The sequence below is a fragment of the Bubalus kerabau genome, chromosome 12 (genome assembly GCF_029407905.1).
Source record: "Bubalus kerabau isolate K-KA32 ecotype Philippines breed swamp buffalo chromosome 12, PCC_UOA_SB_1v2, whole genome shotgun sequence".
NCBI classification, from domain to species: domain Eukaryota; kingdom Metazoa; phylum Chordata; class Mammalia; order Artiodactyla; family Bovidae; genus Bubalus; species Bubalus kerabau.
In genome coordinates, this window is record NC_073635.1 from 71956330 (window position 1) to 71981592 (window position 25263).

Below are 25263 nucleotides of genomic sequence, written 5' to 3' on the forward strand. Positions count from 1 at the left end.
AATGTACAGCCTTGATGTATTCCTTTTCCTATTTGGAACCAGTTTGTTGTTCCATGTCCAGTGTTAACTGTTGCTTCCTGACCTGCATACAGGTTTCTCAAGAGGCAGGTCAGGTGGTCTGGTATTCCCATCTCTTTCAGAATTTTTCACAGTTTATTGTGATCCACATGGTCAAAGGCTTTGGCATAGTCAATAAAGCAGAAATAGATGTTTTTCTGGAACTCTCTTGCTTTTTCAATGATCCAGCAGATGTTGGGAATTTGACCTCTGGCTCCTCTGCCTTTTATAAAATCAGCTTGAACATCTGGAAGTTCATGGTTCACATACTGCTGAAGCCTGGCTTGGAGAATTTTCAGCATTATTCGTGTGTGAGATGAGTGAAATTGTGTGGTAGTTTAAACATTTTTTTGGATTGCCTTTCTTTGGGATTGGAATGAAAACTGACCTTTTCCAGTCCTGTGGCCACTGCTGAGTTTTCCAAATTTGCTGGCATATTGAGTGCAGCACTTTTGCAGCATTATCTTTTAGGATTTCAAATAGCTCAACTCGAATTCCATCACTTTCACTAGCTTTGTTGTAGTGATGCTTTCTAAGGTCCACTTGAATTCACATTCCAGGATGTCTGTCTCTAGGGGACACGATTGTGATTATCTGGGTTATGTAGATTTTTTTTTGTACAGTTCTGTGTATTCTTGCCACCTCTTCTTAATATCTTCTGTTCCTGTTAGGTCCATCCCATTTCTGTCTTTTTTTTTTTTTTAATTTTATTTTATTTTTAAACTTTACGTAATTGTATTAGTTTTGCCAAATATCAAAATGAATCCGCCACAGGTATACATGTGTTCCCCATCCTGAACCCTCCTCCCTCCTCCCTCCACATTCCATCCCTCTGGGTCGTCCCAGTGCACCAGCCCCAAGCATCCAGTATCGTGCATCGAACCTGGACTGGCGACTCGTTTCATACATGATATTTTACATGTTTCAATGCCATTCTCCCAAATCATCCCACCCTCTCCCTCTCCCACAGAGTCCAAAAGACTGTTCTATACATCAGTGTCTCTTTTGCTGTCTCATATACAGGCTTATTGTTACCATCGTTCTAAATTCCATATATATGCGTTAGTACACTGTATTGGTGTTTTTCTTTCTGGCTTACTTCACTCTGTATAATAGGCTCCAGTTTCATCCACCTCATTAGAACTGATTCAAATGTATTCTTTTTAATGGCTGAGTAATACTCCATTGTGTATATGTACCACGGCTTTCTTATCCATTCATCTGCTGATGGACATCTAGGTTGCTTCCATGTCCCAGCTATTATAAACACTGCTGCGATGAACATTGGGGTACATGTGTCTCTTTCCCTTCTGGTTTCCTCAGTGTGTATGCCCAGCAGTGGGATTGCTGGATCATAAGGCAGTTCTATTTCCAGTTTTTTAAGGAATCTCCACACTGTTCTCCATAGTGGCTGTACTAGTTTGAATTCCCACCAACAGTGCAAGAGGGTTCCCTTTTCTCCACACCCTCTCCAGCATTTATTGCTTGTAGACTTTTGGATTGCAGCCATTCTGACTGGTGTGAAATGGTACCTCATAGTGGTTTTGATTTGCATTTCTCTGATAATGAGTGATGTTGAGTATCTTTTCATGTGTTTGTTAGCCATCTGTATGTCTTCTTTGGAGAAATGTCTATTTAGTTCTTTGGCCCATTTTTTGATTGGGTCATTTATTTTTCTGGAGTTGAGCTGTAGGAGTTGCTTGTATATTGTCAAGATTAGTTGTTTGTCAGTTGCTTCATTTGCTATTATCTTCTCCCATTCTGAAGGCTGTCTTTTCACCTTGCTAATAGTTTCCTTTGATGTGCAGAAGCTTTTAAGGTAAATTAGGTCCCATTTGTTTATTTTTGCTTTTATTTCCAATATTCTGGGAGGTGGGTCATAGAGGATCCTGCTGTGATGTATGTCAGAGAGTGTTTTGCCTATGTTCTCCTCTGGGAGTTTTATAGTTTCTGGTCTTACATTTAGATCTTTAATTCATTTTGCGTTTATTTTTGTGTATGGTGTTAGAAAGTGTTTTAGTTTCATTCTTTTACAAGTGGTTGACCAGATTTCCCAGCACCACTTGTTAAAGAGATTGTCTTTAATCCATTGTATATTCTTGCCTCCTTTGTCAAAGATAAGGTGCCCATATGTGTGTGGATTTATCTCTGGGCTTTCTATTTTGTTCCATTGATCTATATTTCTGTCTTTGTGCCAGTACCATACTGTCTTGATAACTGTGGCTTTGTAGTAGAGCCTGAAGTCAGGTAAGCTGATTCCTCCAGTTCCCTTCTTCTTTCTCAAGATCGCTTTGGCTATTCAAGGGTTTTTGTATTTCCATACAAATTGTGAAATTATTTGTTCTAGCTCTGTGAAGAATGCTGTTGGTAGCTTGATAGGGATTGCATTGAATCTATAGATTGCTTTGGGTAGTATACTCATTTTCACTATATTGATTCTTCCAATTCATGAACATGGTATATTGCTCCATCTGTTAGTGTCCTCTTTGATTTCTTTCACCAGTGTTTTATAGTTTTCTATATATAGGTCTTTAGTTTCTTTAGGTAGATATATTCCTAAGTATTTTATTCTTTCCATTGCAATGGTGAATGGAATTGTTTCCTTAATTTCTCTTTCTGTTTTCTCATTATTAGTGTATAGGAATGCAAGGGATTTCTGGGTGTTGATTTTATATCCTGCAACTTTACTATAGTCATTGATTAGTTCTAGTAATTTTCTGGTGGAGTCTTTAGGATTTTCTATGTAGAGGATCATGTCATCTGCAAACAGTGAGAGTTTTACTTCTTCTTTTCCAATTTGGATTCCTTTTATTTCTTTTTCTGCTCTGATTGCTGTGTCCAAAACTTCCAAAACTATGTTGAATAGTAATGGTGAAAGTGGGCACCCTTGTCTTATTCCTGACTTTAGAGGAAATGCTTTCAATTTTTCACCATTGAGGATAATGTTTGCTGTGGGTTTGTCATATATAGCTTTTATTATGTTGAGGTATGTTCCTTCTATTCCTGCTCTCTGGAGAGTTTTTATCATAAATGGATGTTGAATTTTGTCGAAGGCTTTCTCTGCATCTATTGAGATAATCATATGGTTTTTATTTTTCAATTTGTTAATGTGGTGTATTACATTGATTGATTTGCGGATATTGAAGAATCCTTGCATCCCTGGGATAAAGCCCATTTGGTCATGGTGTATGATCTTTTTAATGTGTTGTTGGATTCTGATTGCTAGAATTTTGTTAAGGATTTTTGTATCTATGTTCATCAGTGATATTGGCCTGTAGTTTTCTTTTTTTGTGGGATCTTTCTCAGGTTTTGGTATTAGGGTGATGGTGGCCTCATAGAATGAGTTTGGAAGTTTACCATCTTCTGCAATTTTCTGGAAGAGTTTGAGCAGGATAGGTGTTAGCTCTAAATTTTTGGTAGAATTCAGCTGTGAAACCGTCTGAACCTGGGCTTTTGTTTGCTGGAAGATTTCTGATTACAGTTTCAATTTCCGTGTTTGTGATGGGTCTGTTAAGATTTTCTATTTCTTCCTGATTGAGTTTTGGAAAGTTGTACTTTTCTAAGAATTTGTCCATTTCTTCCACGTTGTCCATTTTATTGGCATATAATTGTTGATAGTACTCTCTTATGATCCTTTGTATTTCTGTGTTGTCTGTTGTGATCTCTCCATTTTCATTTCTAATTTTATTGATTTGATTTTTCTACCTTTGTTTCTTGATGAGTCTGGCTAATGGTTTGTCAATTTTATTTATCCTTTCAAAAAACCAGCTTTTGGTTTTGTTGATTTTTGCTATGATCTCTTTTGTTTCTTTTGCATTTATTTCTGCTCTAATTTTTAAGATTTCTTTCCTTCTACTAACCCTGGGGTTCTTCATTTCTTCCTTTTCTAGTTGCTTTAGGTGTAGAGTTAGGTTATGTATTTGACTTTTTTCTTGTTTCTTGAGCTGTGCCTGTATTGCTATGAACTTTCCCCTTAGGACTGCTTTTACCGTGTCCCACAGGTTTTGGGTTGTTGTGTTTTCATTTTCATTCATTTCTATGCAAATTTTGATTTCTTTTTTGATTTCTTCTGTGATTTGTTGGTTATTCAGCAGCGTGTTGTTCAGCCTCCATATGTTGGAATTTTTAATAGTTTTTCTCTTGTAATTGAGATCTAATCTTACTGCATTGTGGTCAGAAAAGATGCTTGGAATGATTTCAATTTTTTTGAATTTACCAAGGCTAGCTTTATGGCCCAGGATGTGATCTATCCTGGAGAAGGTTCCATGTGCGCTTGAGAAAAAGGTGAAATTCATTGTTTTGGGATGAAATGTCCTATAAATATCAATTAGGTCTAACTGGTCTATTGTATCGTTTAAAGTTTGTGTTTCCTTGTTAATTTTCTGTTTTGTTGCTCTATCCATAGGTGTGAGTGGGGTATTAAAGTCTCCCACTATTATTGTGTTATGGTTAATTTCTCCTTTCATACTTGTTAGCATTTGTCTTACATACTGCGGTGCTCCCGTGTTGGGTGCATATATATTTATAATTGTTATATCTTCTTGGATTGATCCTTTGATCATTATGTAGTGACCATCTTTGTCTCTTTTCACAGTCTTTGTTTTAAAGTCTATTTTATCTGATATGAGTATTGCTACTCCTGCTTTCTTTTGGTCCCTATTTGCATGGAAAATCTTTTTCCAGCCCTTCACTTTCAGTCTGTATGTGTCCCCTGTTTTGAGGTGGGTCTCTTGTAGACAACATATGTAGGGGTCTTGTTTTTGTATCCATTCAGCCAGTCTTTGTCTTTTGGTTGGGGCATTCAACCCATTTACGTTTAAGGTAATTACTGATAAGTATGACCCCGTTGCCATTTACTGTATTGTTTTGGGTTCGAATTTATACACCGTTTTTGTGTTTCCTGTCTAGAGAATATCCTTTAGTATTTGTTGGAGAGCTGGTTTGGTGGTGCTGAATTCTCTCAGCTTTTGCTTGTCTGAAAAGCTTTTGATTTCCCCTTCATACTTGAATGAGATCCTTGCTGGGTACAATAATCTGGGCTGTAGGTTATTTTCTTTCATCATTTTAAGTATGTCTTGCCATTCCCTCCTGGCTTGAAGAGTTTCTATTGAAAGATCAGCTGTTATCCTTATGGGAATCCCCTTGTGTGTTATTTGTTGTTTTTCCCTTGCTGCTTTTAATATTTGTTCTTTGTGTTTGATCTTTGTTAATTTGATTACTATGTGTCTTGGGGTGTTTCGCCTTGGGTTTATCCTGTTTGGGACTCTCTGGGTTTCTTGGACTTGGGTGATTATTTCCTTCCCCATTTTAGGGAAGTTTTCAACTATTATCTCCTCAAGTATTTTCTCATGGTCTTTCTTTTTGTCTTCTTCTTCTGGGACCCCTATGATTCGAATGTTGTAGTGTTTAATATTGTCCTAGAGGTCTCTGAGATTGTCCTCATTTCTTTTAATTCGTTTTTCTTTTATCCTCTCTGATTTATTTATTTCTACCATTCTATCTTCTAATTCACTAATCCTATCTTCTGCCTCTGTTATTCTACTATTTGTTGCCTCCAGAGTGTTTTTAATTTCACTTATTGCATTATTCATTATATATTGACTCTTTTTTATTTCTTCTAAGTCCTTGTTAAACCTTTCTTGCATCTTCTCAATCCTTGCCTCCAGGCTATTTATCTGTGATTCCATTTTAATTTCAAGATTTTGGATTAATTTCACTATCATTATTCAGAATTCTTTATCAGGTAGATTCCCTATCTCTTCCTCTTTGGTTTGGTTTGGTGGGCATTTATCCTGTTCCTTTATCTGCTGGGTATTCCTCTGTCTCTTCATCTTGTTTAAATTGCTGAGTTTGGGGTGTCCTTTCTGTATTCTGGCAGTTTGTGGAGTTCTCTGTATTGTGGCATTTCCTCACTGTGTGTGGGTTTGTACAGGTGGCTTGTCACAGTTTCCTGGTTAGGGAAGCTTGTGTCGATGTTCTGGTGGATGGAGCTGTATTTCTTCTCTCTGGAGTGTAATGAAATGTCCAGTAATGTGTTATGACATGTCTGTGGTTTTGGGGTGACTTTGAGCAGCCTGTATCTTGAAGCTCAGGGCTGTGTTCCTTTGTTGCTGGAGAATTTGCTTGGTATGTCTTGCCCTGGAACTTGTTGGCCCTTGTGTGGTGCTTGGTTTCAGTGTTGGTATGGAGGCGTTTGATGAGCTCCTGTCAATTAATGTTCCTTGGAGTCAGAAGTTCCCTGGAGTCAGGGTTTGGACTTAAGCCTCCTACTTCCGGTTATCGGTCTTATTTTTACAGTAGTTTCAAAACTTCTCCTTCTATACAGCACCATTGATAAAACATCTATGTTAAAGATGAAAAGTTTCTCTACTGTGAGGGTCACTCGGAGAGGTTCACAGCATTACATGGAGAAGAGAAGTGGGAGGAGGGAGTCAGAGGTGACCCAAATGAGATGAGGTGGAATCAATAGTGGAGAGAGTGGGCTAGCCAGTAGTCACTTCCTTATGTGCACTCTACAACTGGACCGCTCAGAGATGTTCACGGAGTTATACAGAGAAGAGAAGAAGGAGGCAGGAGACAGAGGTGGCCAGAAGGATAAAAGGGGGAAATGAAAAGGAGGGAGACAGATCCAGCCAGTAATCAGTTCCCTAAGTGTTCTCCACCGTCTGGAACACACAGAAATTCACAGAGTTGGGGAGAGTAGAGAGGTTAGGGAGGAGATACAGGCAACCTGGTGGAGAAAACAGAGAGTCCAAAGGGAAAGAGAGCAGTCAAGCCAGTAATCTCGTTCCCTAGTGAAAAATGGGTCCTGAAGATTGGGTTCTTAAAGGTACAAAATTGGTAACAAATACATAAAAGCAAAAATTAGAAATCTAGAGTAGAGTTTGGAATTTCAAAAATGCGATGTTAATGAAAAGAAGAAGGAAAAGAAAGAGAAAAAACGAACAAAGAAAAACAAACAAGGTTGCGAAAATTATAAAGAAACTACAGGTACAAAATTGATAACTAATACCAAAAAGCAAAAATTAAAAATCTAGAGTAGAGTTTGGAATTTCAAAAATACAATGTTAAAAAAAAAAAAAAACAAACAAGAAGAAAAATAAAGAGAGAAAACAAACAAACCAACATAAACAATGTCGCAAAAATTATAAAGAAAATACAGGTACAAAATTGATATCAAATACCAAAAAGCATAAATTAAAAGATTTGAGTAGAGTTTGGAATTGCAGATATACGATGTTATATAAAAGAAGAAGAGAAAGAAACAGAGGGGGGAAAAAAAGTCACAGAAATTATAAAAAAAAAAACTATATGTACAAAATTGATAACATATACCAAAAGGCTAAAATTAAAAATCTAGAGTAGAGTTTGGAATTTCAAAAATACGATGTTAAAGAAAAGAAGAAGGAAAAGAAAGAGAAAAAATGAACAAAGAAAAACAAATAGGTCGTGAAAATTATAAAGAAACTACAGGTACAAAATTGATAACTAATACCAAAAAGCAAAAGTTAAAAATCTAGAGTAGAGTTTGGAATTTCAAAAATACAATGTTAAAAAAAAGAAGAAGAAAAATAAAGAGAGAAAACAAACAAACCAACATAAACAATGTCGCAAAAATTATAAAGAAAATACAGGTACAAAATTGATATCAAATACCAAAAAGCATAAATTAAAAATCTTGAGTAGAGTTTGGAATTGCAGATATACGATGTTATACGAAAGAAGAAGAGAAAGAAACAGAGGAAAAAAAAAAGTCACAGAAATTATGAAAAAAACTATAGGTACAAAATTGATAACATATACCAAAAGGCTAAAATTAAAAATCTAGAGTAGAGTTTGGAATTTCAAAAATACAATGTTAAAGAAAAGAAGAAAAAGAAAAAACAAAACAAAACAAAACACAGTCAAAAAATTATAAAATATATATATGAAGTTTGCTGAAGAAAAAAAAAAATAGGGTCTTTTTTTTTTTGCAAAGTAATAGTTATAAAAGTGAAAATTAAAGGACAATAGAGGACTTAAAAAATTTTTTTTTAATTAAAAAAAAAAAGAAAGATTGATCGTAAAAATAGTAAAAATATATCTAGGTCTTTCTCTGGTTTTGTTGTGAGTATTGTGGGTTCAGTTCATTTTTGACTAGTTCCTTGGTCTGACTTATATTTCTCAAGATCTATAGGCCCCTTCCTATGTAGTCCGTAGTAACCACAGGGTTTTAATCTATGGCCTGTAGCTTCCAAGGCGTTTCCCTCTGTTATAGCTTCTTCTGTTTGCTGGTCTCTTCAGTGTCTGGTTCCCGCCCTGAAACAAAGGGGATGGTGGAGGACACTATTTTTTTTATTTTATTTAGGCTCACTTGTTCAGCTGCGCTGTGGGGAGGGAGGGATGCTGCAAACAGATAACACTGGCGTGCTCTCGCAGTGCCTCAGCCACACTGGGTCTGCCCCTGCTCACGGCGCGTGTAGCCTCCCTGCCCACACTGCTCGGGCTCTAGGTTGTTCCGCCGGGAACAATCAGAGGCCAGCCCTGGGCAGAGCTCCCAGGTCCAAGCCGCTCAGGTTCAGGCACTCGGGTAGTCCTCAGAGGTGCAGACTCGGTTGGGCCTGCGTTTTGTGCTCTTCCCAGATCCGAGCAGCTCAGGTGATGTGTTTGGTGGGCGCCAGTGCTGCGACTTATCGCCTCCCCGCCACTCAGTTATCTGGGTGTAAAACCGGGGCACCTTCTCAGGCAGATGTTGACCGTCCAGACCCCCAAGAAGTTTTAGTTAGCAAAGAAGCCTGCTTACAGTTTTATAGATAGTGTCTCTCTGGGGCTGCGATTGCCCCCTTACGGCTCTGGCTGCCTGTCACCGGAGGGGGAAGGTCTGCAACCGGCTATCTCTGTTCAGTCCTTTGTTCTGTGCACAGGCCTGGCGGTGTCTTAGGTTAGGGCTGGCTTTTCGCGTGGTAGATATCCCACAGTCTGGTTTGCTAGCCCAAATTATTTTGCTCAGATAGCGCTCAGGACATTCGGGCCGATTTTTACTCTAAGGGACACAGCCTGCGCCACGCTTCCCTGCCCAGCCCCTGCTTGCTAATGCCGTGTGCAGGCGTCTGCGCTGCTTCTCCGCTGGGGGAGTTACCGTAGGGCTCACAATCTGCGATTTTTAATTATTTATTTTTTTTCTCCCTTTTATGTTGCCCTCTGTGCTTCCAAAGCTCGGCACAGATTCAGCAGTGAGAAGGTTTCCTGGTGTTTGGAAACTTCTCTCTTTTTAAGACTCCCTTCCCGGGACGGAACTCCGTCCCTCCCTCTTTTGTCTCTTTTTTTGTCTTTTATATTTTTTCCTACCTCCTTTCAGGCTTTTCTGGGTGCCTGATGTCCTCTGCCGGCATTCAGAAGTTGTTTTGTGGAATTTACTCAACGTTTAAATGCTCTTTTGATGAATTTTTGGGGGAGAAAGTGTTCTCCCCATCCTACTCCTCCGCCATCTTGGCTCCTCCCCCCATTTCTGTCCTTTATCGAGCCCCTCTTTGCATGAAATGTTCCCTTGGTATCTGCAGTTTTCTTGAAGAGATCGCTAGACATTCCTATTCTGTTGTTTTCCTCTATTTCTTTTCATTGATCGCTGAAGAAGGCTTTCTCTTCTCTCCTTGCTATTCTTTGGAACTCTGCATTCAGATGGTAATATCTTTCCTTTGCTCCTTTGTTTTTCACTTCTCTTCTGTTCACAGCTATTTGTAAGGCCACCTCAGACAGCCATTTTGCTTTTTTGCTTTTCTTTTCCATGGAAATGATCTTGATCCCTGTGTCCTGTGCAACGTCATGAACCTCCATTCATAGTTCATCATAGAATTTACTTTTAGGAAATCTCGGTGGAATTCTCTTTAAGGTACAACAGTGTTAAGATACTTTTTAGAATTACAAAGGAAAGTAGAATTAAATCAACTTTATACTTTTTGAGAACCATAAGAAAAGTTTAGGGTGGTTCAAAAAGCCTTTGACTATACTTCAGTCGTGTCCAACTCTGTGCGACCCCATAGATGGCAGCCCACCAGGATCCCCCATCCCTGGAATTCTCTAGGCAAGACAACTGGAGTGGGTTGCCATTTCCTTCTCCAATGCATGAAAGTGAAATGTGAAAGTGAAGTCGCTCAGTTGTGTCTGACTCTTAGCAACCCCATGGACTGCGGCCTACCAGGCTCCCCTGTCCATGGGATTTTCCAGGCAAGGGTACTGGAGTGGGGTGCCATTGCCTTCTCTGTTTGACTATGTGGATCACAGTAAACTGTGGAAAATTCTGAAAGAGATGGAAATACCGGACCACCTGATCTGTCTCTTGAGAAACCTGTATACAGGTCAGGAAGCAACAGTTAGAACTGGACATGGAACAACAGACTGGTTCCAAATAGGAAAAGGAGTATGTCAAGGCTGTATATTGTCACCCTGCTTATTTAACTTATATGCAGAGTACATCATGAGAAACACTGGGCTGGAGGAAGCACAAGCTGGGATCAAGATTGCCGGGAGAAATATCAATAACCTCAGATATGCAGATGACACCACCCTTATAAGCAGAAAGTGAAGAAGAACTAAAGAGCCTCTTGATGAAAGTGAAAGAGGAGAGTGAAAAAGTTGGCTTATAGTTCAACATTCAGAAAAGAAAGATCATGGCATCCGGTGCCATCACTTCATGGGAAATGGATAGGGAAACAGTTGAAACAGTGTCAGCCTTTCTTTTTTTGGGCTCCAGAATCACTGCAGATGGTGATTGTAGCCATGAAATTAAAAGATGCTTACTCCTTGGAAGGAAAGTTATGACCAACCTAGACAGTATATTGAAAAGCAGAGACATTACTTTGCCAACAAAGGTCCATCTAGTCAAGGCTATGGTTTTTCCAGTGGTCATGTATGGATGTGAGAGTTGGAATATAAAGAAAGCTGAGCACCAAAGAATTGATGCATTGAACTGTGGTGTTGGAGAAGACTCTTGAGAGTCCCTTGGACTGCAAGGAGATCCAACCAGTCCATCATAAAGGAGATCAGTCCTGGGTGCTCATTGGAAAGACTAATGTTGAAGCTGAAACTCCAATATTTTGGCACCTCATGCGAAGAGCTGACTCATTTGAAATGTCCCTGATGGTGGGAAAGACTGAGGGCAGGAGGAGAAGGTGATGACAGAGGATGAGATGGCTGGATGGCGTCACCAACTCGATGGACATGGGTTTGGGTAAACTCTGGGAATTGATGATGGACAGGGAGGCCTGGTGTGCTGCAGTTCATGGGGTCACAAAAACTTGGACATGACTGAGCGACTGAACTTAAGTGAGCTAATTAGAAAGAAAATCACATATCCAGTATAAGGACATTTCCTTGAAAGAAACTGGTTGCATCAAAGGCAGGCTTTGTCACAGGATGTGAGGTCATAGATAGAGTGGTGTTAGTTGTAGCTGAGAGTGGCTGCAGTGGGAGCTGAGGAGGGGAAAGCACCACTGTGGTGTTCATGGTGGTTGCTATGGTGTGTCAGCTGTGTTCACTACCTGGCAGTCACTAACGTTGAATTATCTGAACAGTAGCTCTTGCCTTTCATCCAATTCAAAAGCAGGTAGTATTAGCAGCCTTAGCATCTAAACAGGAGACACAGCTGTTGTCATTTTCCCAGATTTCTGGTGCTGGAGAGGTGACCCTGAGGAGCTGCAGCATTGGGGCTCTCATGGAGGTAGTCAGTAAATCTGGGTGTGTAGTTACATTCAGGGCCACGGTGGTGCCCTGAGCCATGATCATCCCACAGTGTATGGCCAGGCGTCCTGTGGCCCAGAGCAGCAGGTGGGAGAGCCTGGACATCGCGTCCTCCATGCAGATGTTCAAATAGAACTGGGGCGCCCAACGCTATGTCTGTCCTTTTGTCCCCTACACACACCCCCGCATTGTGTACAAGTGTCCACTGAGTTTCTTTTGTACCAAACTATGCAGCATTTTAAAATGAACTATTTTGTTCTTTCAAGAGCTGAATATCATGTTCTCAGACTTCTTGCCCTTAGTACAGAACATGCTGTTCTGTTGTCCTGGCCTTACCTAAGGAAGGACTGTGCCCCTTGCTGGCATCATTAGTAATTAGGGGCTATCATAGGTCATGGGTGAGAAAGCCCTTGAAAGGGGGAGAAGCACAGACATTGCGAGTTTTGGAGAGAAGTTGAGTCTGAATGAAGCCCCTGCTGGGTTGGGAGGCAGGAGATAGACATGAGCTCTGTAACCTTCTCACTATACAGCCAGGTGGGCAGGTGGGGAAGGTCTCAGCTTTAATATAAATGGTCCCAGGGACTTCTCTAGTGGTCCAGTGGTTAAGAATCCACCTTCCAATGCAGTAGACTTGGGTTCCACACCTGGTTGAGGAACTAAGATCTCATACGCTCTGGAGCAACTAACCCCACGCACTGCAACAAAGACCCAGTGCAGCCAAAATAAGAAAAAAAGCAAAATAAAGGTTCTGTGGAGGCCTCCAGATTTCACGGGACAGGGGTTTCAAACTGTATCTGCACAGAGTTGGGGCTCAGCTGATAGTGTTTTGTTGAGTCAGTGTCCCCTGAGCCTGGATAACCAATGGGGGAGGGGACCCAGTGTCTCTGAGCTGTCAAGTGCTGCTCCCTTCTGGGCATCCCAGAGCAGTGCTGGATCCCAACTGAGGGTTGCGATGGGAAGTTGGTGTTTGTAGGTAGTTCACTATTTTGTAGTCATAACTTAGCGAAAAGTAGTAAAATTGGAATCCTAAGTTTCAGGCAGGAAGAAAGAAATGGAGAAATTTTAAAAGCTTAAAAAATCTTTCTCATGTATTAAAATGATAGATTTGTAATTCTTAAAATCTGGAGCAAGCTTTTTTTTGGTGATGAAAAATCATTGTCAATTTTTTTTTTAGTATGTGAACTATTTTAATCAGTTCAGTTCTTTCCAGAAAAAAAAAATTCAATTTGAAGATTATCCAGACTTTTACTTAATCATATGTAACCACTGTGTGCATGTGTCTTTCTTAAACATAGCAGTTACTGACAATTCTCTTAACATTTAGATAAGTAAAGATGTACAGACACCCTAAGTCTTTCAGGAATATGACCCATGATTTGCATGATGGTACTTTCCTTCTCCATCATATTGGACTATGCACTCTCTCGTGTACATCCATGTTTTTTGTTTTCCTTGTAGTAGAAGCACTTTATTGCTCCTGTGTAGCCAGGATAGGTAATGTATCACATATAAAATTGAGGCTTTATCACTCTGACCCATGATGTCATAATTAATTTCTTTATTCTTCATTATTTTGTTGTCGGTATTACATTACAGCTCTCATTAAATTAGAGCTCTGACCATGACTTATAAGAGTTAATTTAGCATGAGTGACTTCTTCATATAAAGTGCTCTTTTGCTTGCTGAGCATTACTGGGGTTTATTCTTTATCAAATGAAGGTGGAGACATTAGTGATTTCAAATTATTTATTAAAAGACCAGGCATGCTAGGTACTTGTGCTGCCACCTTGTGAAGATTAATGAGATAGACAGGTAAAACCAAATGTCATGATGAAAACTTATAAATGATTAAAAACCTCCCCCTGAATATTCTAAATGCATTATATTAATAAGTTCATGTGCATCATGCAGTTTGCATTTCAGGCAGGTACCTTGTCATCTCTACTACTTAAATTCTGTGTGTGTGTAGAGCTGTGTCTGTATGGAAATCTGGTGAAAGAAGGTATCTCCCTAAAGGCAATTATAGCTGCTTCAAACCCCCAAAGAGATAGGATTGGATGAAAAGGCCTCCAGGACACAGTACCTTAAAATAGGAAGGATAAAAAATGTGGGCTGTATTAGCATGAAAGTGAAAGTTACTCAGTCATGTCTGACTCTTTGCAACCCCCATGGACTATACAGTCCATGGAGTTCTCCAGGCCAGAATACTGGAGTGGGTAGCTATTCCCTTCTCCAGGGGATCTTCCCAACCCAGGTCTCCTACATTGCAGGCAGATTCTTTACCAGCTGAGCCACAGGGGAAGTCACTAGGGAAGATATATTAGCATTATCAATGACTATTATATTATTTTCAACTACTTTCTGAAGTAATTTGTGTTACTTTGTTGAAATGAGTGTGTTTTTATAAACTTTAATTTGCAGGAATTGGACTCACCAACCCTAAAAGGCATTTCATTTACTGTCAGACCGGGTGAACTGTTGACTGTGGTTGGACCTGTGGGAGCAGGAAAGGTAAGTTGTGATTCCTTTTGTCACTTTGACGCAATGCTGCAGCTCCTGTTAAATTCTCAGAGTGGAGCCCACAGCTGAGTGTGACATGGTTCGAATTGCATGTGTCTAGAGCAGTGTTTCTCTAGGTGTGTTCCATAGAATGTTAGTTTTCAAGAAGGTTTCATGGCCAAATAAGTCTGGATAAACACACACTGTGTTTTCCTTCTTGATGTTTCATGTTGCACAGTTGGGAACTGCTTGTGGGGAGTTTGGCTGTTTCGGTGAAGGAAATTATTGATGTGATAGCTGTTCAAGATAGACGGAGACAGTGGGGACTACTTTTTGTCACAGTGGCCCCTCCAGGAAGCCTGGAGGTAGTGAAGGCTCTTGCCAGAAGCTCTGAGCATTTGCTCATGTGACTTTACTTGTTCCTACCAGTACACATGTAAGTGAATGTGCATCCATGTGGTAGAGCTTAAGATACAGACATGAGCCAGACCCAACGCCTCTGCCTTTGAGAGGCAACCAGATTCTGAGGTGATACAGATATGCAGGCAGATTATTTCAGCCCAGTGTGGTGAGTGCTCTGATGGAGTGGACATAGACATGCCTCTTCTGTGTGTTACAACAGATTTGAAGGACATGTGTATGTGCACTTAGTCTCCTGTGTTTTGTACAACAAAATACAGAAACCTAAATGTGGGATTTGTACACGAGAGGGAGATGATTACCTCTATGATGGACTTTTAAAAATATTTATTTATATTTCTTTTAAAAATTTATGTATTTATTTTATGTTTTTAAAATTTATTTATTTTTTAATTGGATGATAATTGCTTTGCAATATTGTGTCAGTTTCTGCCATACATCAGCATGAATCAGCCATGGGTATATGTCTGTCCCCTACCTCTTGAAGCTCCCTCCCATCTTGCACTCCTCTAGGTTGTTACAGAGCAATGAATTTGAGCTCCCTAGGCATGATGGACTTTAACTCTTTGACCACAACAACCTCAGAGTATTCTTAATTAATAACCTTTGGATATGTTCTTCACACGTCGCTTTAAGTTAAAAAAGAATATTTATTTATTTGGCTGAATTGGGTCTTAGTTGCAGTACGTGGGCTCTCTAATTGTGTGTTGGCCTAGTTGCCCTGCGGCATGTGGGATCTTAGTTCCCTGACCACGTATCTAAGCAGAGCCCCTGGCATTGCAAAACAGATATATATATATATTTTTTTTTTTCTTTATTATCTGGGTATTTTTTTAAACTTTTTATTTTGTTTTGGGATATAGCCAATTAACAGTGTTGTGATAGTTTCAGGTGAACAGTGAAGGGTATCTTTCAACCATACATATATACATGTATCCATTCTCCACCAAACTCCCCTTCCATCCAGACTGCCACAAAGCATTGAGTAGAGTTCCATGTGCTATACAGTAAGTCCTTGTTGGTTACGCATTTTAAATATAGCACTGTGTACATATCCATCCCAAACTCCCTAAATATCCCTTCCTTACATGCTGGAAGGTGGATTCTTAACCACTGGACCACCAGGGAAGTCCCCACATACCTTTTTAAGAAAAAGTATTTGTCAAGTAAGAGATACCCAGATGCAGGAACAACTGCATTAAACATAAGATTCAGAAAGTACCGCACAAACTACCACATAATTGCGCTCATCTTACACGCTAGTAAAGTAATGCTTATAATTCTCCAAGCCGGGCTTCAGCAATACGTGAACCATAAGCTTCCAGATGTTCTAGCTGGTTTTAGAAAAGGCAGAGAAACCAGAGATGAAATTGCCAGCATTCGCTGGATAATCAAAAAAGCAAGAGAGTTCCAGAAAAACATCTATTTCTGCTTTATTGACTATGCCAAAGCCTTTGACTGTGTGGATCACAAGAAACTGTGGGAAATTCTGAAAGAGATGGGAATACCAGACCACCTGATCTGCCTCTTGAGAAATTTGTATGCAGGTCAGGAAGCAACAGTTAGAACTGGACATGGAACAACAGACTGGTTCCAAACAGGAAAAGGAGTTCGTCAAGGCTGTATATTGTCACCCTGTTTATTTAACTTATATGCAGAGTACATCATGAGAAATGCTGGACTGGAAGAAACACAAGCTGGAATCAAGATTGGCGGGAGAAATATCAATAACCTCAGATATGCAGATGACGCCACCCTTATGGCAGAGAGTGAAGAGGAACTGAAAAGCCTCTTGATGAAAGTGAAAGAGGAGAGTGAAAAAGTTGGCTTAAAGCTCAACATTCAGAAAACGAAGATCATGGCATCCGATCCCACCACTTTATGGGAAATAGATGGGGAAACAATGGAAACAGTGTCAGACTTTATTTTTCTGGGCTCCAAAATCACTGCAGATGGTGACTGCAGCCTGGAAATGAAAAGACGGTTACTCCTTGGAAGGAAAGTTATGACCAACCTAGATAGCATATTCAAAAGCAAAGACATTACTTTGCCAACAAAGGTCCACCTAGTCAAGGCTATGGTTTTTCCAGTAGTCATGTATGGATGTGAGAGTTGGACTATAAAGAAAGATGAGTGCTGAAGAATTGATGCTTTTGAACTGTGGTGTTGGAGAAGACTCTTGAGAGTCCCTTGGACTGCAAGCAGATCCAACCAGTCCATCCTAAAGGAGATCAGTCCTGGGTGTTCATTGGAAGGACTGATGTTGAAGCTGAAACTCCAATACTTTGGCCACCTGATGCGAAGAGCTGACTCATTTGAAAAGACCCTGATGCTGGGAAAGATTGAAGGCTGGAGGAGAAGGGGATGACAGAGGATGCGATGGTTGGATGGCATCACTGACTTGATGGATTTGAGTTTGGGTGAACTCCGGGAGTTAGTGATGGAAAGGGAGGCCTGGCGTGCTGTGGTTCATGGGGTCACAAAGAATTGGACACGACTGAGCAACTGAACTGAACAGAAAGTACACATCCTGCTGCTCTGCTCAGCTAGTGAAGGATGTTACACATTCTTAGTCTTTGCGGAGTAGAGCACTTCGTTTGGGGAAACTCAGGCAGGGTAGATTGTTATGTTATTTATATTCCTTATCCACCTTCAGTTTACATTGACCAATAGTGCTCTTTTCCATTTTTTTGCCTCAATATTTGGAGCTGCAGTTTATCCTGTTCTGATATCCTTGATCAAGCACCAGGGTGGGGACTGTGCGGCAGGGTGTGTCCCGGCCTGAGTGCTCCCTGTTCACATGTGTGTGTTACCCTCTGTTTCAGTCGTCACTGTTACGTGCTCTGCTGGGGGAGCTGCCCCCGAGCCAGGGGAAGGTTAGCGTGCATGGAAGGATCGCGTATGTTTCTCAGCAGCCCTGGGTGTTTCCAGGAACTGTGAGAAGTAACATTTTATTTGGGAAGAAATATGAAGAAAAGCGATATGAAGAAGTAATGAAGGTTTGTGCTTTGGAAGAGGTCAGTAATGACTTTTGAGCTGCATATACTCAAATTTCAAATCATAGTGTTGGCTTAAGCTATAAGGTTTATTCAAAGTTCTTTTTTTTTTTTTTTTAATTTGAAAGTTCTTTGTTGCTTTAAGCTGGTCTGGGTAAATATGCAGTTGTATACGCAGCTGTTTTAATTCTGATGTGATAATCACAGAATGCCTTTATTTCATTTGGTGAAGCTTCATTCAGTTTTAGGTTTTTTTTTTAAATGGACAGTTTCAAAAATTTGTAAAAACAGAGAGCACATTGTAATGATCCCTCACGTACTCACCCCCAGCTCCAACCAGGATAAGCTGGTGGCCAGTCTTGCTGCATCTCCACCCTTGCCCTCTGCCAGCCCCACCACCACCCCATTATTATTCTAGAGCAGATACTAGACCTCAGATTAGTCCATCTGTAAACATTTCATCTGTTTTTGTCTAAAAGATAGGAAAGCCTTTGGAAAAAAAATCACCAACTTTATTTCACCTGAAAAATTACCCTAATTCCTGAATATCATCAACTTTCTCTTCGGTGTTTACATGTTGCTAATCATCTCACTCTGAAATCTGGTTCACCATTGATGGAATCAGACTCCACATGAGTTGTGCCCACTGCACTTGTTTAGTGCCTCCTCAGTCTCTTTCAGTCTCCAGGTTTCCCTCTCTGCTTGGTTTTGACTTGTAATTTATTAAAGAAAATGTAATGCTTTAAAATTTCTTCTTAACCCAGCCTCATTTCATTGGGGGAGACATTGTTTTCAGAAATTGCATTGAGTTTCACAGAAAATGGCAAGAAGAAACATTTAACTCTACCTTGGGATTTAGATGAAATTAGTAAATGAATGATGAAAACTGAACTTACACTATAGAAAAATGTAATTTGGCAAAAAGAAAGGAAAACATAAATACAGATTAAACAGTATTTTACTCTCTTGAGTTATAAAAATCAATGAACAGTAGTGTTAAAGGCTCCCCCTGTGGTCTGTTCAGATCTGGACATCTTTTATACTATGAGGAAAAGGCTGGGACTGTCTTTCAAAGGTGTGGTGGTGGAGACTCCAAACGTGCTTTCTGAAGAAACAGTAATTTTGCTTGAATAATTCTTGAACATCATAGATTTTTATCAGGTGAATATCAAATTTTGATGATGCGGACAAAATGGAATTGCTTACTCTTCTGTTTCTTTCTCCTGGTCTGTGGTTGGTTGTGGGAGATTGTGTTTGCAGAACCAATGCCAAGTTAGCAGTAATCAGCAAGATTTTAATTAAATAGTGTTTATACTGTGTAAGAAAAGAAGGGGAAAGCAAACATAAAACATTGAGACAATAGCTCCCATTTATTCAGAGTCTACATGCAAATCACTTCTCTTTCTCAGACATGCACCCAGAAGAGGGTATATGAATTATTAATTCTTTATGAATATTTTCAGTGTTACCATCTTCATTTTATAGTTGGTAAGACTGAGGCTTGGAGAGAAAACATTTTAAAAAGCAGGTGATGGATAAAGCTGGAAGGTGGGGTGTGGAATAAACAAATTTCAGGCGTTTCCTCTTTACCTTAATCCTGTCAACCTCCTGATGCCCAGATCAGAATCCAGAGACCCAGACCAGTGTATGGGTGTTTCTTTTATGACCTTGCCTTTCTGGTGAAGCTCAGCCTTGTCTTTCCCCCCACATTTGAGTGTCTCTGCAAAAGAGCAGGTGCTGGACAGTGGCTGATATTCAGTGTTTCCCTGGGGGCCAATGCTTTGCCGCAGCCACATGGGGTGACAGGACCAGTAATATGGGCAGCGTCCGCGGCTTCACCCATCCTTGGGAGTCTGTGTAGCACAGACTCTGGTGGGAAGGGGCCCTGCAGAACTGGGCTGCACAGCGATTCTTCTGTACATGATGTGACATTTATAAACATGGACCGCTCTCCTGTTCTCTGCACAGTCAGGACATGCAGTCAGGCCCCTCATGCTCATTCCCTCCTTGGCAGGAAGGGAGGCCCAGGGCACAGAAGGAGTGAAGAGATGAGTTGTGGCTTAGTCTTGCCTGCTTTCACTTTGGGTATGTTCTGTTTCCTGCCTGGGCCTCTGACATTTCAAGAGGATATTGGGTCAGAATTTTTCCAGGTTTTGCTGCTGCTCTGAAGTGTCATCTCTGCCTCTAATTAGCAGGGGTCAGCAAGGTCATTATGATACCTGGGAACCACCTAACTAGTAATGATCCTCTGCTCATCTCCTTTTAGAATCCATGACTCAGTGGATGGGCATCAAGTGGTCACATAATAATGGTGTGCTGGAGGTATTTTGTCCTGTAGCAGTCCTAGGCAGTATCTCTAAGTGTTTGTCTCAGTTTCCTTTCTTATTAAAAGCAGGAGGAGTGAGGTTACTGTAAAAGTTATAGGCCATGCCTGTGAAATGCAGGCTTGTCAGGGTTTCAGTAAAATAAGTTTTTACAAAACGTTTTTAAGGCTTTTAAAAACTTTTAGGCATTACACAGTTAAAGGTATCAAGCTGATAAATTCTAGTTTGATATTTTCCCACATAGATCACTTGACCTTACAAATCCCTCTTGGATGCCTATAAGCTTGTACTTTCATCTCATATTTACCACATTCCTGCCAGCATGAATGTTGCAGGAAGGGGGATCCCTTCCAGGGCCCAAAACAGGGCTCTTGTCTAACACTCAGAAATGAATTGTCCGAGGAGATACATGTGCTGACAAAGCAAGACATTTTATCCGGAAAGGGCACCCGGGTGGAGAGCAGTAGGGTAAGGGAACCCAGGAGTACAACTCTGCCATGTGGCTTGCAGTCTTGGGTCTTATGGTGATGGGATTAGTTTCAGGGTTGTCTTTAGCCAGTCATTCTGACCCAGAGTCCTTCCTGGTGGATGCCAGCAAGAAGGATTCTGGGAGGTGGTCAGAATGTGGCATCTCCTTGTGACCTTTCCTGAACTCTTCCAGTGGGTGGTGTCTCATTAGTTCCATGTTCCTTACCAGGACCTCATGCAAATGGATACTGTGGTGCCTAGCCAGGGTAGGAGGTTTCAGTCAGCGTGCTTCCCCTAACATGAACATTTTCTTTTCAGATTGCCTGGAAAATCATAGGATAATAAGTTAATTGATCCTTCTATGTCTAGGTATAGAGGCCTTCATGACTTGAGTTAGTTTAGTGTAGTCTTCATTTCAAATACACTCTTTAGTCATGACCTGGACAGCGTGATGTGAAAGAGCAAAAGGCTCTGAACTGACATGAGCTGGTTCAGAGTCCAGCTCTTCTGTTTAACAGGTAACAGTCCTCATACCAGTAATGTGACCTCACTTAATCTCAGTTTCCTCATCTGTGAAATGGGGCCAGTACTTCCTGTACAGCTTGTTGTGAGGCTTAGAGATAATCAGTAATATGATCCAGCACAGTGCTTGGTGCACAGATCTTATCCCCCAGGAGCTGAGAAAAGCTGTCTGCATGTGAATAAATGATGGAGCAGGATGAGACGGGTCCTTCACAAGAGATGTAAACACAGCCTTAGGAACCCAATAAGAAGAGAGAGAAATCCAGGGTGGTTTCATGGGAGAGTGTGTTTGGGCTGAGCCTGGAAAGATGGTCAGGATATTAACAAGCCGTGAGAGGAGGGGCAATTTCAAATGGAAAAAAAAAAAAAAAAAAAAAAAAAAACCTGTGAAAAAAGAGGGACTCAGACTCCCCCTGTTTGAGTCCGAAGTACAGCATTCTTCTACCAGGGCCTCACGTCTGGCCCTCATTAACCATTACCACAGTCTTCTCCACGGTGTTTGTTGTTGTTGTTCAGTTGATACTTTTGAACTGTGATGCTGGAGAAGACTCTCGAGAGTCCCTTGGACTGCTGCAAGGAGATCAAACCAGTCAATCTGAAAGGAAATCAATCCTAAATATTCATTGGAAGGACTGACACTGAAGCTAAACCCCCAATACTTTGGCTACCTGATGTGAAGAGCTGACTCATTAGAAAAGACCCTGATGGGAGAATTTGAGGGCAGGAGGAGAAGAGGGTGACAGAGGATAAGATGGCTGGATGGCATCATCGACTCAATGGACATGAGTTTGAGCAAACTCCAGGAGATAGTGAAGGAGAAGGAAGCCTGATGAGTTGTGTCTATGGGGTCGCAAAGAGCAAGATACAACTAAGCAACTGAACAACAACAACTGAACTGCAGTGTTTGAAATCTCACCCACAGAGCGGATGTGCTACTTGGCTCCTTTTCCCAATTCATTGTAGCTGCTGCTGCTAAGTCACTTCAGTCGTGTCCGACTCTGTGCGACCCCATAGAAGGCAGCCCACTAGGCTCCTCTGTCCCTGGGATTCTCCAGGCAAGAATACTGGAGTGGGTTGCCATTTCCTTCTCCAAAGCATGAAAGTGAAAAGTGAAAGTGAAGTCACTCAGTCGTGCCCGACTGTTAGCGACCCCATGGACAGCAGCCTACCAGGTTCCTCCATCCATGGGATTTTCCAGGCAAGATTACTGGAGTGGGTTGCCATTACCTTCTCCGATTCATTGTAGAGAAGAAGCCAATTTTGACGCCATGTTGAAACTATTTCGTTGGCTTGTTTTTTTGTTGCTTTTGTTATTATAATCATACTGAATGTCCTACCTGAGAATCCTGCTCCTCTGCCTGTTAAACTAAAGTGCCTTTGTTCAGAATCCTGACCACCTATAGATGGCAGGAAGGAAGAAATTAACACATCTCCTGCCTGAGTCTTGCCATTTTAGGAGATTTGCAAGATTAATGGCCTTTTTACTTAGCTTCCACACCTCCCCATCTCTGATCTATAACAGAATCTGGCATCTAGACCCCAATTAAGATGGTCATTTTGAGGCGCTAGCTTGACATCTCCTCAGTCAGTGGGCTCCCCAAATAAATTCTCTTCTTCCTGGCCTCAACCACTCGTCTCTCTGGCCAGTGTGGCGAGCAGAGCAAGCTTGGATTCAGTAACAAATTGAGACCCCAGATATGCTGTGTCATGGGACTTCTCAGCACTGTTTGAGTCTGGATGTTGGTCAGAACCCAATTTGATGATGTATCCTCTGCTGTTTCTATTTCTCTTTTCTTTTAATAATAGTATATTAAAAGTAAGCTAGATAATTCTATAATAAATATTGGTATTATTTATTTGTATATAACGAATGGCTTATTTTATTAGCAAATCCTTTGAACCTGACATGAAAGTGAGAGCTTTCTACAAAACAGTGTTTCTACTGTAAGTCTCCACCATTGCTGAAGGGCCTTGGGTGAGCTTCTGGATGATGGCATCAAACCAGTGTCACCGTTTCCTAGTCTGCCTCTCATTTGTGTATCTATTCTTCAGTGAAAATTGGTGAAATTTAACTTAGAGGAAAATAACATGAATAAAAACACCTTCCTGTCAGTGGGAGGAATTGTAATATATGCTCAAGTCAGGCCTTTCCCTCTAATTTAATCAGAAAATGGTGACTGGGAAATTAGCCTGCCTTGGATTTTACTTCAAATCCTCTGAAATGCTTTGCCCATGTGGGGCTCATGCATGGATAATTTCAGAGTCACCAATACACTTGAAGTCCTACCACCAGAGTTGAAGAGAGCCTGTTTCTATCCCCTTATGTACTAATTAAAAGAGTGGATTTATGTGCCTTTTCTAGAGCATGGTTAAGATTTTTGTGTTATGTTATTATTTTGAGAAAGAAACACAAACAATGTAAAATCAAAGCATAAAAGCTAAGTGGAACAGTTTGGAAGGACTGTCATCAGTGAAATGGAGGCCAAGTAACTCGGGTGTGTGTGTGTGTGTGTGTGTGTGTGTGTGTGTATGTGTGTATGTATGTATAAGGCTTAGAACCTATCTTAAAATGGTTTGTTGTTGTTCATGAAAACCAAAGCAAGAGATGGTATTAATTTCTGAGCTCCAGAAGGAGGAAGTGACACAATGATGAATTTTCACAACAGAGCAATTGCTGACCTTCATTGGATGCACCCAAGTTAAGCTCGGAGTGAGCAGGAAACCTGTGTGTGTCTTTATGTCTTCATGGCTGTCAGGGAGGGTTATGATGGAGACAGTCTCTATCTTTTCCTTGTGGTCGTGTGCTTTGCATATTGTGATCCACAATGTGCATGGAGTCCCACTGTTGGTTTGAAGAGAAAATAGACATCAGTCACCAACAGCAAGTTATAATCAATTCATGTCCTTTTCCCATTTATGGAGGGTGTTCATACACTTCCTTAGATTCTCACAGCTTGAGTTTAGTGATTCTGGTTTCTGCAGCACATTATATAGAAGAGGAAAATGAGACTTAGGGAGATCAAAGGACTTGTTTATCATGGAGAACCCAGTGTGCTACTTTTCTTTCTCTGCAAATTTCTAAAGTAGAGACAGAACTGAGGGAGTCATCTGCAGAAAGGTACTGCTGTGTATCTTAGGTTGATGCCTGAGGGGTTTAATAGAAAATTTGAAGTAAAGATTCCCCATGTAATAACTGTGTAACTTAAACCTGATTGTTACCTGGTCATTTTGGGGATTTTCTTGTCATTTAAAAAAATTTTTCCCAGATACTCTGGGGAAAATAGACTGATTTGTCTACTTCTTAAATAATACTCAAATATAACTTATGATAGATTCCCACATCCTCAAGCCAAAACTTCATATCATTCTTAACTTTGAGTATTTCCTGCTTCCACAGGCAAGGATCTACTTAGTCCAACTGATCTGCTTGGTGTCCCTCAGCACGTTGTTACTTTCCTTTTGGTTTTCCTGCCCAGCCTGCTCTTTCTGTTCCCATTTCTTGTACAGACGTCGTCTGTCACACTATGACTTGCCTTAAGTATCACTGTGAAGACTTGGGTCAGGTTTCATCCCTTCTCTGAAAATGGGAAGTGGAGACCAAGATCAGCAAAACTGGCAATTTAAGATAAAACAAGTCCTGTGCTTTCACCAGCCTGGACCACCAGCTCTCACACCTGTGTCTCTAGCACAGACCTTCACACTTGCATGTCCAGCTGCACAGTGATATCACTGAGAGGTCATTTCTGCTTGTTCACAAGAGAAGTCTCCTAAATCTGCCTCCACCATCTTATGCAACTCAATAAATGGTGACCCTGTCTTTCCCCTTTCTCACCCCAAACATCACAGTCCTCTTCTCTTACAATCCACACCTGTCCTGTCAGCAGGTTTTACAGACTCCACCTTCCAAGTATGTCTGGAGTGTGACCCTGTCCCTCCATTTCCACTGCTCCCTAAATTATTCTAGTAGCCTCCTCACTTGTATCTGCCCTCATCATCCCCTGCCTCGCCAAAAAAAAAAAATCTTACTGTCTGTTTATTACAAAGCACAGAAGTGATTCCTTAGAAACCTCAGACCAGATCCCTCCTCCCTTCCCCTCCCCCCTTTACTGGCAGTGACACCAGTCTCCTGCTCTGTCTCTGCCCTCACTCCCCTCATTCTTACTCTGCTCTCCTGGCCTCCTTGTCCTGAACCCCTTGGGCATCTCCCCGTGGCCCCTGCACTTGCCCCTCCCTCTGTGAGGAGCAGCCTCTCCAGGTCTGCC

General features: G+C 40.9%; 1 protein-coding gene across 1 annotated transcript in view; it reads left to right on the plus strand.

Annotated features, from left to right (window-relative positions):
* LOC129624645 (ATP-binding cassette sub-family C member 4-like) overlaps nt 1–25263 on the plus strand; it is a 198503-nt gene that overhangs the window by 33624 nt on the left and 139616 nt on the right. Inside the window, exons 10-11 of the mRNA XM_055542799.1 lie at nt 14194–14283; nt 17517–17708. Coding sequence (XP_055398774.1) covers nt 14194–14283; nt 17517–17708 — 282 coding nt within the window. The remainder of the gene's footprint in view (nt 1–14193; nt 14284–17516; nt 17709–25263) is intronic.